Raw genomic sequence first — 26,057 nt, forward strand, 5'->3', positions numbered from 1 at the left:
CATGATCATGACTCTTGCCCTACCTGAACACCTATTAGCAGCCATACCCAATAGAGCTTTCCATGATGATGGAAATGTTCTCTGTCTGTGCTATCCAATATGGCAGCCACTAGCCATCATGGCTACTGGGCACTTGAAATCCAGCTAGTGACGCTAAATAACTGAACGTTTAATTTTATTTAATTTTAATTAAAGTTAAAATTCCATTGCTCTACATGGCCCGGGGGGGGTGGTATTGGGCAGTGCTGCTCTAGACTATTATTTACTACAAATGGGTTTTTTTGTTTTCATTTACTTCTTAACATGACCATCAATGGAGACTAGCACTTTTTTTTAGTACGCATGAAAATTAAGATGAAAAAGGCTTATTCACGTCCTCCTTAAAGCTATCTTGTGGACCACACACTGGGGTCCACAAGGACCCCTGACAAGCAAGGCTCCAGGAGTTTGGGGGCTGGATAATTCTTTGTGGTGGAGGCTATCCTGTGCACTGTAGGATCCCTGGCCGCTCCCCAGTACCTCTCTTCCCCTGTTGTGATAACTAAAAATGTCTCCAGACATCACAAATATCCCAGGGGGGCGGGAGAGCCCCAGGTTGAGAGTCACCGCTCTAATTTATACATAAAATAAGGAGATGGTCCAAATTCCAGTCTTTTGGCATCAGTAACACAGGACTTACTCTGCACAGCAGACCTATTAGAACACATCCTCTGCTGGAAATCGAGACTGAAACACATTGGCAAGCCCTCGAGTTGGCAGGTCCCAGTGAGCTCTTGCTTCCAGAAATGGGGATGCCTGCGGTAACTGAAGGACCTACCTGCTGCTGACTAGCCATGTGACCCTGAGCAGGCCTGAGTCTCTACTCTCCCATCTGCACAATGGGCACATCATTTCAAAGTAATTAACTTGTCCATCTTGAGGGCTCAGAGACGGGGTTGAGACTAGAGCACAAAGAACATCACCCTTGAAGGAAGAGCGGTGGCCCCGGGCCAGCCGACACTCTCCAGGTAGGACCAGGCCCCTGGGGGTGCGGGGGGGGGGGGGTGGGCTGCTGCTGCCAGAAGGGAGAGCGTCTCCGTTCTGATCTCTTTCCAACAGTCCCTGCTGCCTATTCTAGACTCGCTGGCTCAGTGCAGGTTTGGAACTGCGGGCAGGGTCAGGAGGAGGGGTGCTGGCCACTCTCTAACCCTCAGCTTGGGGTGGGCGTGGGCACACACCTGGGAGGGGGCTGGACCCCAGGTCTGGCCCAGCCACTCCAGGGTGTCCTGTTCCCATGGGGATGGGCCCACCGGGTGGCAAACTCAAATCATCTTCATGATGGTTATTACTGATTAATAATTGTCTGCACGTGGCCGGCATGATGGTGGCTGGCACCGAAAATGACACCTTTTCTCAATGATGGCAGAACAGCTGTAAGCAAGCAACGCTGGGGACGGGTCTGGGGGAAGCCCTGGGGTCTGGCTGGATGTTCAGGACATGCTTACTTCCCTGGGTGACCCCCACCCCTGCCCGGGCCCGGCAGATCTCCCCCTGCTGGGAAGCCAGCATTGTGATCGACCCAAGCTCTGAGGGGAGGGTGGGACAGCAAGTAACCCCCCTGAGTGCCTACTGTGTGCCAGGCTGTCCATCCCACTTAATCCCCGCAAACCCACGACAGGATGAATAAAATCCCTGCTCTGTGGATGAGAGCACAGAGCTTCCAAGCACTTCAGTGACCTGCCCAAAGCCGTGGACGCAGTCACTCCAGAGACTCCCAACCACAATTTTACAGTAATTCCTGGAGAAATAGCACCCTTATGGAGCAAACTGAAGCCCTGCACTAAACTAAGCCCTTGCACACAACTGGAACGGGGAGATAAGCACAGGAGAAACCCCGTGGTGACAGGTGGGCAGCTGCGAAATGTGGATTTCCTCTGGGAGAGGTCGCTGGGGGCCCCCTGGCCTCTCCCAACACTACCCAGGTTTGTGTTGACACAATCAGGCCAGCCGCTGCCTTGCCCTTGACTTGAACTTGACTCCTGGTTGACAGGGGGCCTCTAAGGATGAGGGAAAGGAAAGGAGGCCCACGTCATTCCATTTCCTTTCTTCCTTGTTACCCTGGGGCTTCAGCAGACCAAGACTCAAAAGGAAGAAAATCAGAGGCCCTGTCCCCTTTTCCTCCACCGGTGAGAGAATCCACAGGCAAGGAGAAAGAGAGACAGTGTGGACATGCCTCCAGGAGGGAGGAATTGTTTTCTTGTTTATTTATTTTTGAGAGCAGGAGGGAGGGGGAGGGAGGGACAGAGAGAGAGAGAGGATCCGAAATGGGCACTGCACTGTCGGCACAGAACCCGATGTGGGGCTCGAACTCACAAACCACGAGATCATGACCTGAGCCCAAGTTGGACACTTAACCGACTGAGCCACCCAGGTGCCCCAGGCACTGGGTTTTAAAGAGCCTTGAAGTCGGATAAGGAAAACATCTGCTGGGCCTCTTTTTGTCTGGACACAAATACCTGAGTGCATAGTGATGTTACCAATTGCTTTCTCAGCCCCTCAGCCTGGAGTGATGGATGAATGTGTGTGTCTGTATGTGAGTATGTGTGTGAGCGTGTGTGTGCATGCAATCCCTCCACCAGCAAATGCGCAAGTGAGCGCTGCTGGGGAGACAGAGGGAAGAAGGAATTTGCACAAGTCAGCCCTCCTGGCTTCTTGGGTTCTAACCTGAGGGACTCTCTCCATTTATCTACCCATTGATCTATTTGCTCATTTACCTACTTCTTTTCTTAGCTCAGGGGCTATAGCTAGTTCTGGAGACTGCACGGAATCTTTTTGGGCGGAGTAAAATCTAAAGAGCAACTTCGGCCTCTGTTGCGCTCTGTTTCTAGATCACACAGAAGCAGCCAGATCAAGTTTTGCTGATTTGGGGATGCTCTTCGATATTACAGGTATTATATAGCATGAACGAAATTCACTTTGGGCGTGGGGGGGGGGCTGGGGTGTCACCCTCAAAGAGATCAGTGGTTCTCCAAAGCCACTGAAACGGAAGTAAAAGGAGAGTGTGAGTGAAGCTGCATAGAAGAGGGCTGATTAGAGAGAACCGCAGGGTTTTTAAGTTTGCGAGCGTGTGGCTCAGGCTCCAAATGAAAAGTCACAGAGGGCAGACCTTCCGAATCATGGGTTGTTTATTTGGAATCAAGCTGTTTCTCCCGGTCAACTGCAGGCAGCTTGCCCTCGGGGCGGGTGAGTGGCTCCTGAGAGTTAATTACTTAAGGATGGTTAATGATTCTCCTGGGTGACCCTGGGGGGAGGTATATGCAAATTAATCATAATTACAACAGCTCAGCAGCAGCTACTCGGTAGTGTTTTCTGTGCTCCCGCACGGTGCAGGACGCTTGATTGTGTTAGTTCATCCTCACAAGAGTCCTATGAGGTAGGCATGATCAGACCCATCATTTTTCTTGCAGACAAGGAAACTCAAGTTCACGGAACCGAAGTCACGATCAAGTGGGGCCACAGGTGGGTCTCACTCTAAATCCCTTAACTGACACTCATGTTGTACTAACATGTAGGAGCGCCCAAGAAAACGTGCAGCAAGGGCTCTTGGGTGAGGCCGCCTGCCAGGCGGGTCTTCCAGGCAAAGGGGGAGTCTCCCTTTTAAGCTCAAGGGCAAGGGCTTTCAGGGCTTGGGGGTGCTCCGTGCCCAGTAACCCACGTGCACTTAAAGGCACCGCTCGCAAGACAGGTCCCAAGGGAATCACAATGTGACCTGGCATTAGCAACAGCCTCGCCGCTCAGCCAAGCGACCTCAGGCCCAACACCCGGTCTAGGTCCCCTGAAGCCATTCGGGTGACTTCTCACTCCCCGACTGTCATCCGTCAAGGACCCCTCTGAGCCCTTCCACCGCCGCTCACCTGCCGGCCTGCAGCACCCCGGAAATGCTGAAGAGCCCGAAGTCTGTGATCACCACTTTCCCGTTGTCGTAGAAGACATTCTTTGACTTGAGGTCCTTGTGAAGGATCCCCTTTGCGTGCAGGTAGCCCATGCCCTGGAAGGAGCCAGGAAACGGGATGTCGTCAGGGAACACGGAGCGCTCGCCGCTACCCTGGCTCGGGTTCAAGAGCAACCTGAACAGCTGCACTGCTTGGGGCCCAAACGCACAGGCTTGCAGGTGGGGCTGTGCGGGACCGGGCAGGGTCCTCAAGGCACGCCTCTGCCACCGCCCTCAGACTATGGCCAAACTGTTCCCACCTGGCTCTGAAGCTTCCGGAAGAAGCCCCAGAGGAAGACATCCCTACCGGGAGAAAAACTGAAGACGAACCAGAGAGGTGGTCCCCAGAGTAAGCTGAGGGATGCCATCAACCACCTCCCCGCACTTCCTCTTTGAAAAAATAACTCCTCGGCAGGACGTTTGTCTTATAGCTACTTAACCCATATCAGCGCTGAAGGCACCACATTCCTCAAGGGACAGATCATGATCCAGTGATCAAGACCACGGAGGAGAAGCTAGCTCAAGGGTGAGTGTCTAGATTTGTGTGTGTGTGTGTGTGTGTGTGTGTTTTGTTTTGCCTTTATGAGCAGTCACATTTTATCTCTTCTAACAGCTCAGTCCTAACACTTCCAATGGGAAACGAAAGTCCCAGTCAACTAACGAGGCACCTGCCAGAAAACACAGGATGTTCCAGTTTGTTTTAAGCCCAAGCAACAGTCCCAACAATTGGATGTTTCCCCGGCAGCTGCAGAGAGAGAGAGAGAGACAGAGAGGGACAGAGACAGAGGGCTTCCACTCATGGGAATTCAAGCATCCGAGGGATAAGGGATTCTAACAACACAAGCTTCTCCTGGTACCCTACGTGCCCAATTATCATGATGATGAGGCACCAGACAGAAGCCAGACATCGGGAGACGATCCCTAATGGTGGTATCTGGGCAAAACTCTTACTCACATACAGCGTGGTATTTTTCAGGGCAAGTCTAATTTTTTTTTTTTAAATCCAGACTGCTGGTCTGAAGCCAGACCCTGCATCTCTCGGGAGGGAGTCCCTCCCTGTGGTACCTTCACAATTTCTTGGGCAATCTGCCTCGTTTTGTTGACATCCAAGACGATTTTGGCGTCCCTCACCACAGAGTAGAGAGTCCGTCCCTTACACAGGCTGAAAAGCAAAAGGAGAGGACACATTATTGGCACTTGTTCAGATGAGAGTGACCCACGGCAGTTGTCCGATGTGACAAATAATAGTGGCTGTACCACTAGGATGCCTGTTGGAGAACAAGCCTGTGAATGGGCCTCAGGTCTGGCTCTGGGATGCAGATCTGGGGGCACGCTCTTTGGGGTTCTTCGGGGTCTTCACCGACACCCCCACCGCCAGCATCTCAGGACGCCCGCAGAACCTAACCCAGTCCAGAGGCAGGCTTGCCAGGTTCCCTCCGTCCCAGGGTTGCACGGAAGGAAAGCTGTGCATGAACCAATAACTTCTGGGGTCCTGAGACGCCACTCAGACAGCACTCTGCCAGCCACCTGTCCCAGCTGCTCCCACTCGCCAGAAGCTGCTGAGGTGGGCGGTGGGGGCAGTGACGAAACACCAGCAAGATGGTGGCTCATATCCACCGAGGACCATCAGCCAACGATGCATTCAAGCCCTTAGACGGTTGTGTGTAAACACGGATACCCTGTCCCCCAAACCAGATGCCCGTCTAGAGGGTTTTTTAAACTATGTTCAGACTCACTGAGTTCATTTTGAGGACCAGTGGTTTAAGATAAATGACAAGACGGAAAAGGACGTTAATGCAGCGACAGTGACACCTTCTCATTGAGTTGCCTGCTTGCTCATCCATCCGTCCCTTCTATGGTGAGCTCCGTTCCCGGCACACACACAGCAGGCACTCACTACGTGCTCACCGAATGAGGGAAAGAATGAATGAGTGAATGAATAAATGAATGAAGTCTATATTTACCACAGCATTCCCTGCCTCTAGCGCCACATCTAGCTCAGAGGAGCAAGTGTCGGCTGGAAAAGGAAGGAATGGCATTAGGGAAGTTCATGTTCCATCTTCTGTCAAAACTGATGGCTTGCATTTTTCTTTTAATCTATGATTTCACTGCTAAAATACTCTCAGCCCTTCCTTCAGTATTTTTTCGAGCCCTTGTTATGTGCTACACTTGGCTGAGATTGTGCAGTGGAAGCTAGTTCCCAGCTCTGCTCCTTACTGTGTGTCTTTGGGTGGGTTACTTAACCCCTCTGGGCCTCGGATTCCTCAACTAGCAAAGAGAATGAGTGATACCTACCTTGTAGCGTCACTACGAGGACTGAGTGAGAGAAGGAACTGAGTGCCGTGCCTGGCACCTGGTGGGAAGTATAGCATCGTGGTGAGAATTTGTGCGTTAGAATCCTGGTGGCATCAGTGAGTAGCTGTGTGACCCTGGGCAGGTGAGTTAACCTCTCTGAGCCTCACTTTCACTATCTGTAAATGGAGTCAATAGTTCCTGCCTTACGAGGTGGTTAGGAGAACCCCATGAAATCAGGTGTGTAAAGGCATCTCTCCATGCCCAGCGCACAGTAAGTACCGTACTCACGAAATGCTGGCTGTTAGGCGAGGTAGTAAGTGATCAATAAAATGCCAAATGTGTACGCACACTTGTGTAAATATGTGCTCTATATTCATACGCATACGACATCTGCTTGTCCATCCATTGTATTCCTACCTGTCTACCTGGCCACGTATCTACCCATCCACCCACATACCTGTCCAAAACGCTACCTGTGACCTTTCACTAAGACTCATTTCTTAGTGAGATTCTCAGCGTAGCTGACGCCCAGGGGGTCTGATTCATCCGTCCGAGGTCGCCCCGTAAGCTGGTGGGAGGCAGCCACGGTGACTCAAGTCTGTCCCCTGTTGTTGCTGTCCTGGGGGGTACGTTTGCTGTGGCTACTGCAGGAGAGGGGGAGAGAGGCGGGCTGTGCAGCCAATTAAGCCACACTGACATTTAAATATGGGGGACTGGCGGAGACCGTGGGTGGACCCCCTCCCCTGGATACTCGGTTCTTGAACAGCCACCTACACTCATTACAGGCCAGAGCCCAGAAAATACTGTTCCCGCTGCAGACGGCAGAGCAAATAATTGCAACAGGCCTCAAGACTCCCAGACTCTCCTTCCCGGGGTAACTGTGTGCAAGTCTCAGGCTTCAAACACCCATTCCATTTCCTTCCCTGCTCCCAACTTCCTTTCTGGGAGCAGCTGTGAAAATCTTTGCTTCTCTCGCTACCCTGTGGTTTCTGGGGCTGCTGGAGTACATCCATCGACTGGTGGGATGTAAATTCGCACGACCACAGCCTGGCATGTCTACCAAAGTGAAATATACAAACGCCCCACGATCAGCGGTTCCTTCCCTAAGTATATATATCCAACAGGCATGCGTACTCACATTCACCCACAGACATATGCCAGAAGGTACGAGAACGTTAATAGCAGCCCATTCATAATAGCCCCGCACTGGAACCAATCCAAATGTTCATCAACCGAAAGATGGATTGATTGCGACAGAGCCAGATAACAGCATACATTCGTATCGTACTGGATAATAATCAGCGAATTACTGCTAACTGCAAAAAACGTGATGTTCATAAACACAGTGTTAAAGACGACTCAAGACTCGCACCGAATGACTCTATTTACACAAAGTACAAAACCAGACAAAACTGACCCATGTGCTAGAAGTCAGTGTAGTGGTGACCCTTGGGGGCCGGGGAGGCTGGAAAGGGTGTGAGGGGTCCAATGTGGCGGGGGGGGGGGGCGGGGTGCAGGCAATGTTTTGATTTGGGTGCTGGCTGGCACATGAGTGTGAATTGAGTGGAAATTCATCAGGTTGTGCTCTCAGGATCTGGACACTTTGCCAGATGTTATACTCAAAAAAGTCTGCTGGAAACAAATTGGCATGGTGTTGAAATTTAAAAGAAAATCTAACCCAACACTGATACCCCAGGTATCCATTTCTAAGCGCTTCACGCAGTCCCAAGGGGCAGAGTCTACAGAGGAATTAGGTATTTATCCGGGGCTGAGCTGGAGAGCAGGTGCGGGGCGAAGGTTGAGCTCGAAGCAGGAGCAGGCATCGGGCAGGTATCCAGGGCGGAAGAGGCTCAGATACTCCAGACGAGTCAGTCCAAGTGTCTTTGGCAACTGTTCTGAGCTTGGGGCTTCTGTGGCTAACACTGGTGCCCAAAAGCCATTTGCAGCGTGGGAGGTGGGGAAGGGAAAGGAGAGGATGAAGGGTTGTGACCCTCACAGCAACTTGCAGGAGCCACACTGTTGCCCCATTTCTACAGACGAGGATATGGAGACCCAGAGGGGCAGAGGACCTGCTCACGGACACACAGACGTGGGATCAGCCCAGTCCTGATCTTTCTCTCATCTCCTCTTTGGTGTGGGTGCTGGACATGATTTGGGGGCCATTTAAGAGACACGCAGCCAAGTGAATCCAAATCCGACTCTCCCATTTACTACTTACGGGGTGACCTCGGGAAGGGACTCCAACCTCAGTTTCCTCATCTGTAAAATGGGAGTAATAGTAATAATTCCAGTTAATGTGTCTGAGCCCTTGTTATGTGCCAGGTACTGGGGTACTAAGCACAGGTACAGGTACTAAGCACGAGAGCTCCCCCCCCACATGGTGGGTACCCTTACTGTATTCCATGGATTCCAAGATGCATATTTCCTTGAAGTTTAACATCTCCGAAATCAGAATGTGTCTGATTGATGGACAGGTAACAGTTCTGTTGGCACTGTATTTCTCTCTTTGTAGTACGTGAATACAACGTGCATATTGTAACTGACAGCATCTTGGATTTAATCAAGTCTTGGCTCAGCCACATTTTACAGATAAGGAAACTGAGGCTCAGAGAGGTTAAGTAGGGCTGGGATTTGAACGCAGGCAGCCTGGCTTCAGAGCTGATGCTCCTGACCCCCATCTTTGGCTCCGTAACTTTCAGACCCCAGCACGTCATATGCCGTCAGTAAATGGTAGCCATAATGTCATTGCTATGGCAACGAAGATTAATGAGGCCCGCTGGCCTTGGTAGCAGAGTCAGTCTGGAGGTCAGGAGGTGTTTCAGTGGCTTCAGGATATAGTGAGTACTTCTCTAGCTCCTGGGGCAGTACGCGCGCGCACACACACACACACACACACACACACACGCACACACGCACACACACACACCTCCATATCTCTCTCTGCTAAAAGATCACATTTCTCCAAGAAGAACAAGGCCCAGAAATGTCTCACTTTGTCTGCAGGCCGATACAGAGGTCTCTTCAGCCCTGACCCCAGACAGGTCATTCATACAATTCTGACCTTTGACCCCATGTCCCGGGTGACACAGTGAGCCTTCTGGCCAGGATGACACTGTAAGTGGAAGATCCTTGTTGTAAACCAGCCCCAAAGAGGATTGTCAGAAACAATGAGATAAAACCATCTAGTAGGCTCATCTCCAAGGGCCTCTGTCCAAACTGGCTAATTCTGCCAGAACAGTGACTAGAAGAGAAATCTAGGTGCCTGGGGTGGCCACTTCCCTTCCCTCCTCCAAACCCCTCAGCACCAAGCCTGGGGACCCAGGCCAGTGTGAATGAATGGTGGGGAGTGTGGGCTGGGGGCCCCCTCCTCCGAAGACTGTCAGACAGGCCCCCAGCCCAGTTCTGGCACCTCTCAGCCCACATGGCTTTGGAGACTCATCAGGGGCACAGTGTCCCCATCTGCTACTGTGGGCGTGGCCAGCTGAACAACAGTCCCCCAAAGCTGTCCACGTCCTCATCCTCAGAAACGGTGACTATTCCCCTTATGTGGCACGTGGAACTTTGCAGAGGCAACTACGGTTTTTGACGTGGGGAGACTGTCCTGGCTTATCTCAGTGGGTCCGCTGTCATCACAAGGGTCCTTAAGGTGAAGGGAGAGACAGAAGAGAGAGGCAGAGGGAGATGTGAGTAAAAGACTCAACCAGCCCTTGCTGGCTTTGAAGATGAGGAGGGCGTCATGAGCCAAGGGGTGCAGGCAGCTTCTAGAAGCCAGAAAAGGCAAGAACAGATTTGTCCCCTACAGCAGCCAGGATGAACGCAGTGGACACCTTGATTTTAGCCCTGTGAGACCCATTTTAGACTTCCGACCTCTAGAATCGTAAGATACATTTGTGTTGTTTCAGGCCACGGAGTCTGCGGTCCTTTGTTTCGGCAGCCCTGGGAAACTAACCCAGTGGGACAGGACGTACTGCATCGCAGGAGGGCGTGAGGAGGCAATGAGATCGCACAGGCACAGTGCTTGGCCCAGCGTCTGGCCAGAGCCTATACTCCTTCAACAGCAGCTCATATCACTGCTAATAATATCACTGCTGATATCGTTGCTAATGATCACGCTTTCCTGCTTAGGTGACCACAAGTGCCCTTCACGGCCTCTCCGGCTTCCCTAATTTGGTCTCTATCCAGCACTCCAAATGCAAAGCTGACCGGTCGCTCCCTGCTACAGTCCCCCCCTCTACCTCTCTCCCACCCCCACCCCGGGGTCTCTGGACACAGACCCAACTCCTCCAGGGCCCATAGGTGTGATACAGACTGGCCCCGACAGGCTGTTCCACCCCCTTCTTGTTGGGACTCTCCCCTTTGTTCACTGAGTTCCAGTCCCACACACCTACCTCAGGGCCTTTGCTTGTGCTGTTTCCTCAGCCTGGAACACTCTCCCCATTTGTCCTCAAAAGCCTTCCCTGGCCTCCCCAACTAGTTCCCTCGTGCCCTGTAAGTCCCTGCAGCACCACGGACCTCACCCCTGCAGCACTTGTCCTGGTTGGAATTGTACACACACTGGCTGGAATCTTTGATGACAGATTATCTCCTCCAGACTACTCTCCGTGAAGGCTGGGTCTAGGTGCTCCTGGCCACAGCTGCGCTCCCAACATACAGAAGGTCCTGAAGGAATCGGGGTATGCAATGCTACAGGCTGCCTCACATGGCCAGACCTCGCAGGGAGTGAGATCCCCACTGCAACTCCACATCCAATAAAACAGAAACTACCTCTCAGGGGTCTGCCTTCACCTTTCTTGGCTTGTTTGCTTGGGGGCTTTATTTTGGGGCTCTCTGAGGGTAACAGATGGTCCGTTGGTGACGGAAGCCTGGTCTTAAACGGGAAGGTCTTTAGACCGGGCATGTATAATCTCCTCCCTGCCTAGACCTCAGAGGTGTTCAAGCACAAGTCCAGTGGCTGATGAACCTGCATGGGCACTACAGTCCCTTGGAAGAGCCTGTTAAAACAAAGATGGCTGGTCCTACCCCAAGAAATTCTGATTCTGAGGGTCTGGATTGGGTCCAGAGAATTTGCATTTCTTTTTTTTTTTTTTTTAATGTTTATTTTTCAGAGAGAGACAGGAGCATGAGCGGAGAAGGGGCAGAGAGAGAGGGAGACCCAGAATCCGAAGCAGGCTCCAGGCTCCGAGCTGTCAGCACAGAGCCCGACGCGGGGCTCGAACTCATGGACCGCGAGATCATGACCTGAGCCCAAGTCGAACGCTTAACCTAACCCACACGGGCGCCTGTGAGAATTTGCATTTCTAGTAAGTTCCCAGGTAATGCTAATGCTGGTGGTCCAGAGACTCCCACTTTGTGAAGCACCACTCAAGACCAATCTCATTTTACTGAGGCCCAGAGATCATCAGTTAAGTTCACAATCGATTTAGTGAGAGTGGCACTTCGGGCAGGGCAGTATTCTGTTCCAGGTGTGTGCAAGACAGGCCCAGTCCTTAATCTCATGGGGCTGACCGGCCAGGGGAGATGTCAGCCAATAAATAAGTAACTAAGCAAATAGAAAGATGTTCGGAGAAGCGTAAGTGCTAAGAAGAGAATAAATAGATTTACTGGACAGAGAGTGGTGGGGCTGGGGGCTTCTTTCACTAGGATAGTCAGGGTAAGTCCCTCAGGGGAGGTGACCCTTATGCCAAGAGCTGAAGAAAGAAGGCAGCCACGTGAAAATCTGGAGGAAGAGAGTTCCAGGCTGAAGGACCAGCCAGTGCAAAGGCCCTGGGGTAGGACCAGGCTGGTACACTTGAGTAACACAGCAAAGGCCATATGGCTGGGCTCTAGAGAACATCTCCCAGGGCCTGCTTTCCTCAAGTGCTGATCTTCCAAAGAAAAGAAACAGCTGGGTGGAAACAGTCCTTAGCTCTGGCTGATTTGTGTTCCCAAGGCAGTTGGTTTCAAAGTCAGCTGTTGTTTTAAAACACTCTATTCTGTCAGACGGGATTTATAACTCTTTGGTTGTTCACTCACTTCTAAGCATTCTCCACCTCTCAAAACTCAAAACCCACCTAAGTGCCCCTCTCTTTCCCCCTTCCCTTGAGCAAATAAATCACGCTTCAAGCGACAAGTTGCGTACTCCATCAAACTCCAGCCGCAGGCAATCTCTTAACTTCCAAGTCGTTCATGAATCTAACACTGAAGATATTAAACCTTGGGACTCTGGGGCTTTCTAATAAAAAATGCCAGGCTAGCTTCCTATTAAAAATGGGAAATGCCAGAAAGCAAGTGAGAAATGCCAGCTGCTCGCCACCTGCTTAACCTGATGTGCGTCCAGGAAATGAAGAGTTATAGAGTTCCATTTAGTGGGAGGTTGGTGGCAGAAGGCTCATGTCCCAGCCAGACGAGAAAGACGACGGTGGCCTACCAGACACCGGAATATGCAAAGCAGGAGCCTAGCTGCCCATGAGAGCAGGACTTACCCCAACGCATACTCCAGCCCTCCTCCAGCCTTCGATATTGCTGCAAAGCCCAGAGAAGTCGGGGGTTGGGGGGGGGGGCGGGAAGAGGAAGCTTAGACTCTGTCTTACTGGCTTCTTCTCTCCAGGGCTGGATCCAGTTTTGCTAAGACCAGAGGCCAAAGATTGGCTCCTCTGGGCCCTTTAAGTTCTGAGATGGGGCTGTGATAATCAGTGAGTGCTTCTGTCCTGACTGTGACCTCAGGCTTTGGGGCATCTGGTGGGCATCTGCCCTCTGTGGTCTGGGCTTTACAAGGGTAGGAATGCTCCAAGGGTGCAGGCAATCAGCTAGGGAAGCAGGAGCCTCTAGCTCACCACAGGAAGAACTTCCAGGAAATGGTAGCCTGGCTGGTCCTCTGCCTCTGGTCACATTGTGTGGTCTGGTCGCCATCTGAGACCTGTTCTTGACCTTGTCCAAAGACATGCCAGGACATGCTCCTCCCTCACTCTACACCATATATAAGTACACATATACATGTATACATATATGTATATATGTAATCATGTATACACATATGTATATATATGTAATCATGTATATTGTGTATGTGTGTGTGTGTGTGTGTATTATCATTTCCTAAGGGTCAGACTGTGTATCTTACTGCAATCATTCCAGAATCACCTTAAGATTTTTGCCAGATTGGCATTATTTATCACTTACTAATACTTTTTCTTTAGATGCATTGCCTTGAAAAAATAAGTGTATTTTTTTAACCACATGAAGAAAATTTATTTCAGAGTACACTGAAATTTATACTCTGAAATTTATTCAGAGTATAGTCTTAAACATGGAGAAGCTTATTTTGTGGGCTGTGAGAAAACTTAAGATAATTTACTGCCTCCAAGCAATGGTTCTACCTTTGATTTCTTCCTTAAACCCATTAGATGGCACTTTACTTCTTCTCTGTGTCATCGATCATTCCTCTGATGTCAAATTTCTGGCTCTATTTTTTTTAATTTTATTTTTCATTTTTAAAAATTTACATGCAAATTAGTTAGCATATAGTGCAACGATGATTTCAGGAATAGATTCCTTTGTGCCCCTTACCCATTTAGCCCGTCCCCCCTCCCACAGCCCCTCCAGTAACCCTCAGTTTGTTCTCCATATTTATGAGTCTCTTCTGTTTTGTCCCCCTCCCTGTTTTTATATGATTTTTGTTTCCCTTCCCTTATGTTCATCTGTTTTGTGTCTTAAAGTCCTCATATGAGTGAAATCATGATTTTTGTCTTTCTCTAATTTCACTTAGCATAATACCCTCCAGTTCCATCCACATAGTTGCAAATGGCAAGATTTCATTCTTTTTGATTGCCGAGTAATACTCCATTGCATATATATACTGCATCTTCTTTATCCATTCATCCATCGATGGACATTTGGGCTCTTTCCAGACTTTGGCTATTGTCGATAGTGCTGCTATAAACATGGGGGTGCATGTGTCCCTTCGAACAGCACACCTGTTGGGGCACCTGGGTGGCTCAGTCGGTTAAGTGACCGACTTCGGCTCAGGTCATGATCTCACTGTCTGTGAGTTCGAGCCCCACGTCAGGCTCTGTGCTGACAGCTCAGAGCCTGGAGCCTGCTTCGGATTCTGTGTCTCCCTCTCTCTCTGCCCCTCCCCTGCTCATGCTCTGTCTCTCTCTCTGTCAAAAATAAATTAAAAAAAACATTAAAAAAAAAAAAAGAAGAAACAGCACACCTGTATCCCTTGGATAAATACCTAGTAGTGCAATTGCTGGGTCGTAGGGTAGTTCTATTTTTAGTTTTTTGAGGAACCTCCCTACTTTTTTCCAGAGTGGCCGCACCAGCTTGCATTCCCCACAAAAATGAGTGTATTAAAAAAAATTTGTATCATTACTTTCTATCATTGCCAGGCAGAAAGCCTGAATCTCTAGCCCCAAATAAATGTAAAAAATAAGTACAGTGAAAGCCCATATGTCAAGCAAAATGAAATCCTAGCTTGGCATTTGTGGCCAAATGCTCTGATCTTGAGGCCTCCTCTTTCTTTTAAAAGAGAAGTTTAGGACAAATCAGCCCTCAACAAGTACAAAATGATCGAGATCATACCATGCATATTTTCAGACCACAATGCTATGAAACTCGAAATCAACCCCAAGAAAAACTTTGGAGAGATAACAAATACTTGGAGACTAAAGAGCATCCTACTAAAGAATGAATGGGCTAACCATGAAGTTAAAGAGGAAATTAAAAAGTACATGGAAACCAATGAAAATGGTAACACCACAGCCCAAAGCCTCTGGGACGCAGCAAAGGCAGTCATAAGAGGGAAGTATATAGCAGTCCAGGCCTTCCTAAAGAAGGAAGAAAGATCTCAGATACACAACCTAACCTTACACCTTAAGGAGCTGGAAAAAGAACAGCAAATAAAACCCCAAACCAGCAGAAGGCGGGAAATAATAAAGATTAGAGCGGAAATCAATGTTATCAAAACCAAAAAAAAAAAACCAAAAACAAAAACAAAAACAGTAGGACAGACCAATGAAACTAGGAGCTGGTTCTTTGAAAGAATTAACAAAAGGGATAAACCCCTAGACAGTCTGGTCAAAAAGAAAAAGGAAAGGACCCAAACAAATAAAATCAAGAATGACAGAGGAGAGATCACAACCAACACCGTAGAAATAAAAACAATAATAAGAGAATATCAGGAGCAATTACACGCCAATAAAATGGGCAATCTGGAAGAAATGGACAAATTCCTAGAAACCTATAAACTACCAAAAGTGGAACAGGAAGAAATAGAAAATTTGGACAGACCTATAACCAGTAAAGAAATTGAATTAGGAATCAAAAATCTCCCAACAAACAAAGAGTCCAGGGCTGGATGGCTTTCCGGGGGAATTCCACCAAACATTTAAAGAAGAGTTAACACCTATTCTTTTGAAACTGTTCCAAAAAATAGAAACGTGAGGAAAACTTCCAAACTCATTCTATGAAGCCAGCATCACCTTGATTCCAAAACCAGACAAAGACCCCACTAAAAAGGAGAACTATAGACCAATTTCCCTGATGAACATGGATACAAAAATCCTCCACAAGATACTAGCCAACCAGATCCAACAATACATTAAAAGAATTATTCACCACAACAAAGTGGGATTTATACCTGGGATTCAGGGCCGGTTCAGTATCTGTAAAACAAACAATGTGATTCACCTCATCAGTAAAAGAAAGGACAAGAACAACGTGACCCTCTAATATGCAGAGAAAGCATGTGACAAAATACAGCATCCTTTCTTGATAAAAACCCTCAAGAAAGTAGGATAGAAGGATCATACCTCAAGATCATAAAAGCCATACATGAAAGACCCACCACTAATATAATCCTCAATGGGGAAAAACTGAGAGCTTTCCCCATAAGGTCAGGAACACAACAGGGATGTCCACTCTCACCACTGTTATTCAACATAGTACTGGAGGTCCTAGCCTCAGCAATCAGACAACACAAAGGAAAAAAAAAACATCCAAATTGGCAAGGAGGAAGTCAAACTTTCACTCTTTGCAAATGACATGATACTCTATATGGAAAACCCAGAAGATTCCACCAAAAAACTGCTAGAACTGATCCATGAATTCAGCAAAGTCGCAAGATATAAAATCAAGGCACAGAAATCGGTTGCATTCCTTTTTTTTTTTTAATTTTTTTCAACGTTTTTTATTTATTTTTGGGACAGAGAGAGACAGAGCATGAACGGGGGAGGGGCAGAGAGAGAGGGAGACACAGAATCGGAAGCAGGCTCCAGGCTCTGAGCCATCAGCTCAGAGCCCGACGTGGGGCTAGAACTCACGGAGTGCAAGATCGTGACCTGGCTGAAGTCGGACGCTTAACCGACTGCGCCACCCAGGCACCCCAGAAATCGGTTGCATTCCTATCCACCAATAATGAAACAACACAAAGAGAAATCAAGGAACCGATCCCATTTAGAAGTGCACCAAAAACCATAAAGTACCTAGGAATAATCCTAACCAAAGGGGTGAAAATCTATACACTGAAAACTATAGAAAGCTTGTTAAAGAAATTGAAGGAGACACAAAAGAATAGAAAAATAGTCCATGTTCCGGGATTGAAAGAACAAATATTGTTAAAGTGTCAACACTCCCCAAAGCAATCTACATATTCAATGCAATCCCTATCAAAATAACACCAGCTTTCTTTACAGAGCTAGAACAATCTAAAATTTGTATGGAACCAGAAAAGACCCCGAATAGCCAAAGCAATCTTGAAAAAGAAAACCAAAACAGGAGGCATCACAATCCCAGACTTCAAGCTATACTACAAAGCTGTAATCATCAAGACAGTATGGTACTGGCACAAGAACAGACACTCAGATCAATGGAACAGAATAGGGAACCCAGAAATGGACCCACAAACATATGGCCAACTACTCTTTGACAAAGCAGGAAAGAATATCCAATGGAATCAAGACAGTCTCTTCAGCAAGTGGTGCTGGGAAAACTGGTGAGTGACATGCAGAAGAATGAACCTGGCCCACTTTTTTACACCATACACAAAAATAAACTCAAAATGGGTGAAAGACCTAAATGTAAGACAGGAAGCCATCAAAATCCTTGAGGAGAAAGCAGGAAAAAACCTCTTTGATCTTGGCTGCAGCAACTTCTTACTCAACACGTCTCCGGAAGCAAGGGAAACAAAAGCAAAAATGAACTACTGGGACCTCATCAAAATAAAAAGCTCTGCACAGCAAAGGAAACAATCAGCAAAACCAAAAGGCAACTGACAGAATGGGAGAAGATATTCACAAACGACATATCACATAAAGGGTTAGTATCCAAAATCTATAAAGAACTTAGCAAACTCCACACCCAAAAAACAAATAATGCAGTGAAGAAATGGGCAAAAGACATGAATAGACACTTCTCCAAAGAAGACATCCAGATGGCCAACCTACACATGAAAAAAGCTCAACATCCCTCATCATCTGGGAAATACAAATCAAAACCACAATGAGATACCACCTCACACCTGTCAGAATGGCTAACATTAACAACTCAGGCAACAACAGATGTTGGCGAGGATGTGGAGAGAGAGGATCTCTTTTGCATTGTTGGTGGCAATGCAAACTGGTGCAGCCACTCTGGAAAACAGTATGGAGGTTCCTCAAAAAACTAAAAATAGAAGTACCCTACGACCCAGCAATTGCACTACTAGGTATTTATCTAACGGATACAGGTGTGCTGTTTCGAAGGGGCACGTGCACCCCAATGTTTACAGCAGTGCTATCGACAATAGCCAAAGTATGGAAAGAGCCCAAATGTCCATCGATGGATGAATGGATAAAGAAGATGTGGTATATATATACAATGGAATATTACTCGGCAATGGAAAAGAATGAAATCTTGCCATTTGCAACTACGTGGATGGAACTGGACGGTATTATGCTAAGTGAAATTAGTCAGAGAAAGACAAAAATCATATGAGTTCACTCATAGGAGCACTTTAAGACACAGAACAGATGAACACAAGGGAAGGGAAACAAAAATCATATAAAAACAGGGAGGGGGACAAAACAGAAGAGACTCTTAAATATGGAGAACAAAACAGAGGGTTGCTGGAGGGGTGGTGGGAGGGGGGATGGGCTAAATGGGTAAGGGGCACAAAGGAATCTACTCCTGAAATCATTGTTGCACTATATGCTCACTAACTTGGATGTAAATTAAAAATTAATTGACTAACTAATTAATAAAAAAGAAGTTGAGGGGTACACTTCTAGGTGGCTCAGTTGGTTAAGCATCCAACTCCTGGTTTCAGCTCAGGTCGTGATCTCACAGTTCGTTAGTTCGAGCCCTGCCTTGTGCTCTCTGATGTTAGCACAGAGCTTGCTCCGGATCCTCTGTCTCTGTCTGCCCCTCCCCCACTTGCACCTGCATGCTCGCTCGCGCGCGCTCTCTCTCTCTCTCTCTCTCTCTCAAAAATAAATAAACTTAAAAAAAAATTTAGCAAGTCAGGGTTAAGAAGGTGTCAGATACCAGCACTGGATGGAGACTTTCTCCTTAATGTCACTGGAAGGAGGGAAAAAGGATTGAAGAGAAAAAGAATGGTCACCCCCTATGTAATTCAATGCTATCTGGGGCCAGCGGAACCTGCCCCACCCTGTGGGAAACCTGTCAAGTAATCCCTCCAAGCTGCAAACCCTCCCCTCCTGCCAATTATGCAACAACCGAGCACTACAGGCCAGGTTTTTGCAGTGAAAGGGCCATTTCCTCACTCTGATGGAACTGACATTCTCGTGGAGGACCAGGTAACAGCAAATAGACTAAGTTCAACAAGCAGGACAGTGGAGAAACTAACATGGGTTAGGTAGCGACTAAGGGGAGAGGGGTGGGTGCCTCCGTTAATAATTGTCAGGCTGTCCTCTCAGGAGGGGACACCAGGGGCCCCCTTCCCACCACATCATGCTGTCTTAGGGCGAAGACTCTGCATTGATTTCTGGCAACTTCTCACCACGTGCCTCTTGTCTCATCTCTCCAAGAAGGGCAGGCATGTCTTGTTCAGGATGATGACCTGAACCATCTCTGGAAGGCAGAGCAGGGGACCAGGGCAGAAGCAAAGGTTTCCAGGGATCATCTCATTCAATGCTTCAAAGCTCTCTCTAAAGTGGGTATGGTTATTCCCATCGTACAGATGGGAAACTGAGGCAGTGAGTCAGCCTGGATAGAACACACTTTAGAATCAGAACCACTTGGGATAAAGTTCTGCTCCTTTCTGGCTGTGTGATCTCAGGCAAGCTATCGGAAACTTCTGGAAATCGCAGTGCTTTGTGATCTGTGAGGTGGGGTGAGGAGGGAAGGGAGTTGGCAATATATGTATGTGGCCTCTGTGTCCAGTTTGAGTACTCACTACTCAGCACCGCTTGTAATGGGGCCAGGTGGGACAACGGTCTCCGTTTATGGAGCTTCCTCTGACAAGGCACTGAGCTGAGCACTTCTCAGGCCATCCTTCCCAGGAGGGCAGGCACTAGGCTACAAAGGAGGCAATTCACGTGCAGGAAGGTTATGTGACCTGCCCAGGGTCCCACGGTTCAGTAGGTGACAGGCTCCGGATTTGAGGCCAGCTCTGAAATACCACATCCTTCCAGGATTTTATAAAATCCCTCGGGAAAAGATGGTGTGGCAAAGAGGAGGGAACTGAACCCACTGAAGATGGCCTGACTTCTGGAAAAGTTTGTCCGCTGAGCTCCGCTGAGATACCCTTCCCCCCAACTCAAGGCCAAATTCAGGGCCAGCCCATGTCTGGCCTCACTGTCCATTTGCCGCTTCTGTTTGGGAATTCCCAGCTGCCACCCAGAGATGTGCTGGGCAGGCTGAAGAGGGTTCGGCCATGTGAAGGGGTCCTCAGAGCTTCTGGATGCACCCTCGAGGCACACGGCTGGCCAGGCCCAGGGGAGGGGCTCCAGAAATGTTCCTGGAGCAAGCGAATGAACACGCGACTCCTATCACCTTCCTTCTTCCCATCATCCACTGCGGCTGGAATAGCGGTGTTTTGTGCCAAGGCAGATCCTTCTTCCTGGCTTAGCACGCAAAACAGACCAGGAGCCGAGCCAGAGCAAGTTAGCGACGAAGCGTTCAGCCTCTTCCCTGTCTGTGCAGAGTACCGAAAGACCACACCGGTCCTCCCTTCCAGGGCTGGATGCCGAAACATATCAGTTCTTGTTGCTCCCTGACCAGAACCACATTTTTCTTTTTTAAAGCTGAACAGTAAACTGAATTACCATTTTAAAAATGTATATGCATAGCCCCTAATTTATATGCATTAAAAACCCACAGAGGACAGGCTCCAAGGTGTCAGCAGGGTTATTTGCAGGTAGTGGGATTAAGAGCTTTACAAGTTTTTTCCTTGCTGCTTATCTCTCTTTTCTAATTTTTCTCCCAATAAACACATTGACTTTTGTCAAATGAGAGAAAAAGGGGGAAAAAAAAGGCGCCCCTGAGTCAGAGTGAAATGAAACCAGACGCACATTTATTGTATAGACAGTTTAGAAAATACTGGACGGGTAACAAACTGGAATGAAGTGCAGTGTGAACCACATCCATAAGCCTCTCTGGCTGTGACTCTTTCAAGGCAGGAAGCGTTTTTTTTTTGTTTTGTTTTGTGTATGTGTGTGTTTTGTTTTTGTTTGTTTGTCTGTTTTTGTGCCTTGTCTTCTGCACAGGGTTTAGCATGTTGTGGGCACACAGCAAGTGACCTGTCCTTATCTGGAAGCCCCAGTAGCATTCTCGCCCTGGAAAAGTTCAATCCCTGATGAAGAAGGCAGAGTTAACAATCTGATTTTTTTTTAAAAAATAACTGTGCCTGGTTAGAGAAGGAAGGGCAGACAATGAGTGGTGTGCATAACCCAACAAATGGCCGTGTCCTTTCTGCCCACAGGGTCCAGGTCCCGAGCAGGTGGAGGGACTTGGTGAGGTGGGGAGGGGGACACAGAAGGGGGATGGGAGAATTTTAGCCTCCCAGGAGATGGATCTCAGTGTGGCACCTACCTGGCCATGATGTAAGAGAACGTGTATAGCAACTTCTAGAATTCAGGCTGTAGACCGGCGTTATAGATCACTGGGGCCACCTCCTTCATAGGAGAGATGGGGATGCCAAAACACAGAGGGAAACAGAATTTCCCACAGCCAGACTCGAACCCCAGATCTGCCTGAGGCTCTGTTCTGGGTCTGCAGCCACAGAGCCATGCCGCCTCCTAAGAATCATCAATACGATTCACTGAACCTTCCCATGACACCCTGCTAAGGGTTTTACATGAATGATCTTATTTACCACTGACCCTTGAACAACGTGGGGTTTGCACATACCCCACACATGGTTGAAAATCCGCGTATAACTTCCGACTCCCTGAAACCTTAGCTGCTAACAGCCTCTTGCTGTCTGGAAGCCTTCCTGATAATATAAACGGTCGATTGACACATGTTTTCTATGTTAAGTGTCCCATATATGTATTCTCACAAAAAGGTAAGCTAGAGAAAAACAATGTTAAGAAAATTATAAAGAAAACACATTTGCCGTACTGTATTTCTCCAAAGGAAAAAAAAAACTCTGTATATAAGTGAACCTGTGCAGTTCAAACCGGTGCTGATCAAGGGTCAACCATAGTTGCGTTCCTAACCTCAACCTTGTTAGGAAAGCAGAATTCCTATTTCACAGGTGGGAAAAACTGAGACTCAGGGAGGTCAAGTCATCTGCTAAGCCCCTGCAGAGGAGACCTACAAAGCGGAACTGCCTACCCCCAGTCCGACACCAGCCCCTTGCTTCTTAACCACTACACTACACGGCCTCTTTGGGAAATACAAAGAACAGGGCTGAGGGCTGAGGGCACCAACATTTTCCAAGCTCCTGCGACAAGTGTGTGCTCACTTCAGCTCACTGGAGCCCTGTGGGGGAACGGTTCACCTCCCTCCCCACTTTTCTGATGAGGAAGCAAAGGTTCCAGGAAATGAACGACTTCCCCAAGACCCTTCTTGGCCAGGTTGTGGATCCAGTATGCCCCAACCCCCTGGCCTTTTCACTGCCTCTCTTTTCTTTTCTTTCTTTCTTTGCACTTAAAAGATAATGTTTACTCAGTTTTGAGCGAGAGCACGTGAGCAGGGGAGGGGCAGAGAGCGAGGGGGACAGAGGATCCGAGGCGGGCTCTGGGCTGACAGCAGAGAGCCCGACACGGGGCTGGAACTCACAAACCATGTGATCGTGATTACAGCTGAAGCGGGACACTCAACCCACTGAGCGGCCCCGGCGCCCCAGCCTCTCCCTTTCTTGACAAAGCCCGTGATACTGGGGCACCCCAGCATACACCCAGCTAGCTCATTGTTCCAGGGTTCACCGAGGATTTGGAAGAGCATAGGTACAACAGCCTAGTAAATACCTAGTCAATCCTGTTTTATTAGAACACAGCCACACCCTCATTCTCTATAGACGCATCTCGCTATAATGGCAGAGTTGGGTACTCGTGATACAGATTGTATGGCAAAGCTAAAAATATTTACGGTCTGGCTCTTTGCAGAAAACATTTGCTCACCCTTGTTCTAAGAAACTGGGGTGGGGCAACAGAAGTTGGGCTATCAGAACTAGACAGAGCTTAACCCTTCTCCTTTGCCTTGGGAACTGGGTGTGGTCAAGGCCAAGTGGATCTCCCACTTGTTCAACCATTCGTCCATCCACGCGTGTGAGCTGAGGCTCCCAGCCAGGTGTGGGGATGTTGGAGTCTGGAGGGCAAGGCAGACACGACACAGGAGCGTCAGCCGGGGTCACAGGTGCAGGGACAGGGCTCTGTTTGGGCTTCACTTGGGCCGATGAGGGAGGAGGAACTGGGTCAGCACGAACGCAAGCCAGGAATTTATCTGCAAGCCTGTGTTACACAACAGTGGTGACGGACTGAGCTGCCTCCTGGACGGGAGGAGGCTCCAGGGAGAGACACGCCCAGGTCAGCCATGCCATGACTCAAACACGGGCACCCATGTCAAGCCTGCGTCCTCCTCTCCACAGTCCCTGCCCGAAACCTCCTACTGCACCCCACCAGAGCCTTCCCGGGCAGCCCCCTGGGCACGAGACTGGCGGGACGAATGTTCATCCAAGCGAGGCAAATCCCAAATTGCTTCAGAACACCTCCCTTACAGACCCCTGGCTCGCGCAGGGCCACCACGGGGGAGATTCCTGAGCCTCTGACACCACGCAATGGGTCACGGTAGCTGAATCCAAAGCCTCAGGCACGACACAGGTCTGTGCGTACCCGTATGTGTGTGCACACTCTTGTTTCTGCGGGTGCCAGTGCCCCCTCCGCGTGTGTCTGTTTCTGTGTACATGAACACGCGTGTGCATACGTAGTGAGTCTGTGTGCATGGGTGCGTGCAGGTGGTACACGCGTGTGCACGTATTTATGTTTGTGTACATTTGTGTTTGCATACGTGTGTCGGGGGCGTCTTTGCATCTGTGTGCACGTCCACGCCCATCTCTGGGTATGTTTTTGTGACTGGCGTGGGGAGAGCCCTGCAGAACTGACCACAGCCTCTCCCCTCTCAGAAAGCACTCTGTCTGCAATTCCCTTGGCCTTTGACACGTTCCAACAGAAACATGGCTTCTCGGTCTGAAAATGGCAAGCTCAGTTGCCAGGGGCTGGGGGTGGGTACGAGTGGGGGTAGGGAGTGACAGGGTTAATGGAGACAGGGGTTTTCTTTCTTTTTGTGTTTTTTTAAAATATTTATTCATTTTTGAGAGAGACAGACAGAGCATGAGTGGGGGAGGGGCAGAGAGAGAGGGAGACGCAGAATCCGAAGCAGGCTCCAGGCTCTAAGCTGTCAGCACAGAGCCCGATGTGGGGCTCGAACTCACGGACCGCGAGATCATGACCTGAGCCGGAGTCAGACGCTCAGCCGACTGATCCACCCAGGCGCCCCAGGGTTTGCTTGTTTGTTTGTTTGTTTTGAGGTGATAAAAGGTGCTATAATTAGATTTGGTGAGAGTTGCACAATTTTGTAAATATACTAAAAACCACAGAACTGTATGGATACTTTAAATGAGCAAGCTTTAGGAGAGAATATAAATAAAATCAATACAGTTGTTTACAAAAGGAAGAAAATGGGGAGTTTTCAAAAGTCCCCACTCATTTCTTCCTGCTGCAGGGCACAGAGGAGCCCTGGTGTGGGAAGCAGGAAAATCCCCTGATTTCTCAGGCTTGTCAATCAATCAGGGAAGGAACTTTGCCCTGTTTCCACAACCCATAGGCCTCTGCCAGCCAGATGTGTCCTTTGCACTGGAAGCTTTTTAGATAAATCCAGAACACTGAGGGGATCTAGGGCAGGCTGGATGGGCAGCATTGGATGGAAACGAACTACCATTTTGTCACCCCAAGAGGGATGGGGACAGAACTAGAGATGGGGGATGTACTGGGAGGAAGTGTTCCTTTTACATGTGGCGACAGAAAAAGAGAATGGAGGGGACAGAGAATGTAGCAGGAAGGCAGGAGCAGTAACCCTGTGGTTAGGAGCTCAGAACTTGCAGCTGGGCAGAACTGAGTTTCACATCCAGTCCGGGTACCCTTAAGCTTTTCGGCAGGTTGCTTAAAATAAATGCAGATGGGCGAACCAGAATCTGCCTCGTGGGTCTGGGGGGATTAAGTTAGAAAATGTGCATGGAAGAGCCAACAGCCATGTGTTCACTCCATTGTGTTCCGTGTTGCTCCCTCTAGGACCCACCGGAGACCACACCGCCCAGGCTCTTTGCACTTAGGCAGCACCAGGCGACTGGCTCCAGCCAATGACAGGTAATCTCTGTCACTTTCTGGTTGGGATACTGAGAAGCCCATCTGTAATGTCTCTTTAAGATATTTTATTTTGAGAGAGAGAAAGAGAGAGAGAGAGGAGAGAGAGTGTGTGCTCAGCAGCAGGGGGTGGGGGCGGGGTGCAGAGGGGCAGAGGAGAGAGAGAGAGAAAGAGAGAGAGAGAGAGAGAGAGAGAGAGAGAGAGAGAGAGAGAGAATCTCAAGCAGCCCCCATGCTCAGCATAGAGCCCGACCCAAGGCTGGATCCCATGACCCTGGGATGATGACCTGAGCCAAATTTAAGAGTTGGACATTTAACCAACTGAGCCACCCAGGTGTCCCTATCTCTGTTTAAATAGGACAGAGCCACAGATTGGAATATCCTGGATCCCTGAGTGACTGAATGGAAGATAGGCCCTCCTGGAACATTGCCCAGCCTACAGCAAATCTATGTGGGTGAGAAGTAAATTTTCTTTTTTTTCTAATTTTTTTCAATCTTTATTTTTGAGAGGGACAGAGAGACAGAGTGCTAGCGGGGGAGGAACAGAGAGAGAGGGAGACACAGAATCGGAAGCGGGCTCCAGTCTCCGAGCCGTCAGCACAGAGCCCGACGCGGGGCTCGGACTCACAGGCTGCGAGTTCATGACGTGAGCTGAAGCTGGACGCGCCACCGACTGAGCCGCCCAGGCAGCCCCCCAGTAAATTTTCTGAATAAGCCATGAAGGTTTCAGGATTGCTGCACAAGCCTATCCTCTCCTGACTACAGCTCCTGGTTAATACACAACTGGAAGAAGGGGAAGGTGTGCAGGTGTGGGGATTAAATGAATCAGGGTTCCCCGGAACGCAGGGTAGGTACCACCAGCCCCAAATAGCACGGAATCACATCCTAACACCACGAGTACGGGCACAAGAAGCGCAGGAAAGAGGAAGATAATAGCAACGTGAAAATGAGATACTCTGCCCGGGGTCACGCTTCCACGGTAAACATCACCGGGGAAACCTGTCTCTTGG

At 48.9% G+C, this 26,057-nt stretch overlaps 1 protein-coding gene across 3 annotated transcripts in view; it reads right to left on the reverse strand.

The window, feature by feature from the left end:
- KSR2 (kinase suppressor of ras 2) overlaps window positions 1–26,057 on the reverse strand; it is a 428,047-nt gene that overhangs the window by 14,315 nt on the left and 387,675 nt on the right. For all 3 annotated transcript variants that reach the window (XM_047828846.1, XM_047828844.1, XM_047828845.1), the window contains exons 15-16: window positions 5,036–5,132; window positions 3,894–4,027 (exon numbers count right to left, since the gene is read on the reverse strand). In XM_047828846.1, the coding sequence (XP_047684802.1) occupies window positions 3,894–4,027; window positions 5,036–5,132 (231 nt within the window). The remainder of the gene's footprint in view (window positions 1–3,893; window positions 4,028–5,035; window positions 5,133–26,057) is intronic.

The sequence above is a fragment of the Prionailurus viverrinus genome, chromosome D3 (genome assembly GCF_022837055.1).
Source record: "Prionailurus viverrinus isolate Anna chromosome D3, UM_Priviv_1.0, whole genome shotgun sequence".
Lineage (NCBI taxonomy): Eukaryota > Metazoa > Chordata > Mammalia > Carnivora > Felidae > Prionailurus > Prionailurus viverrinus.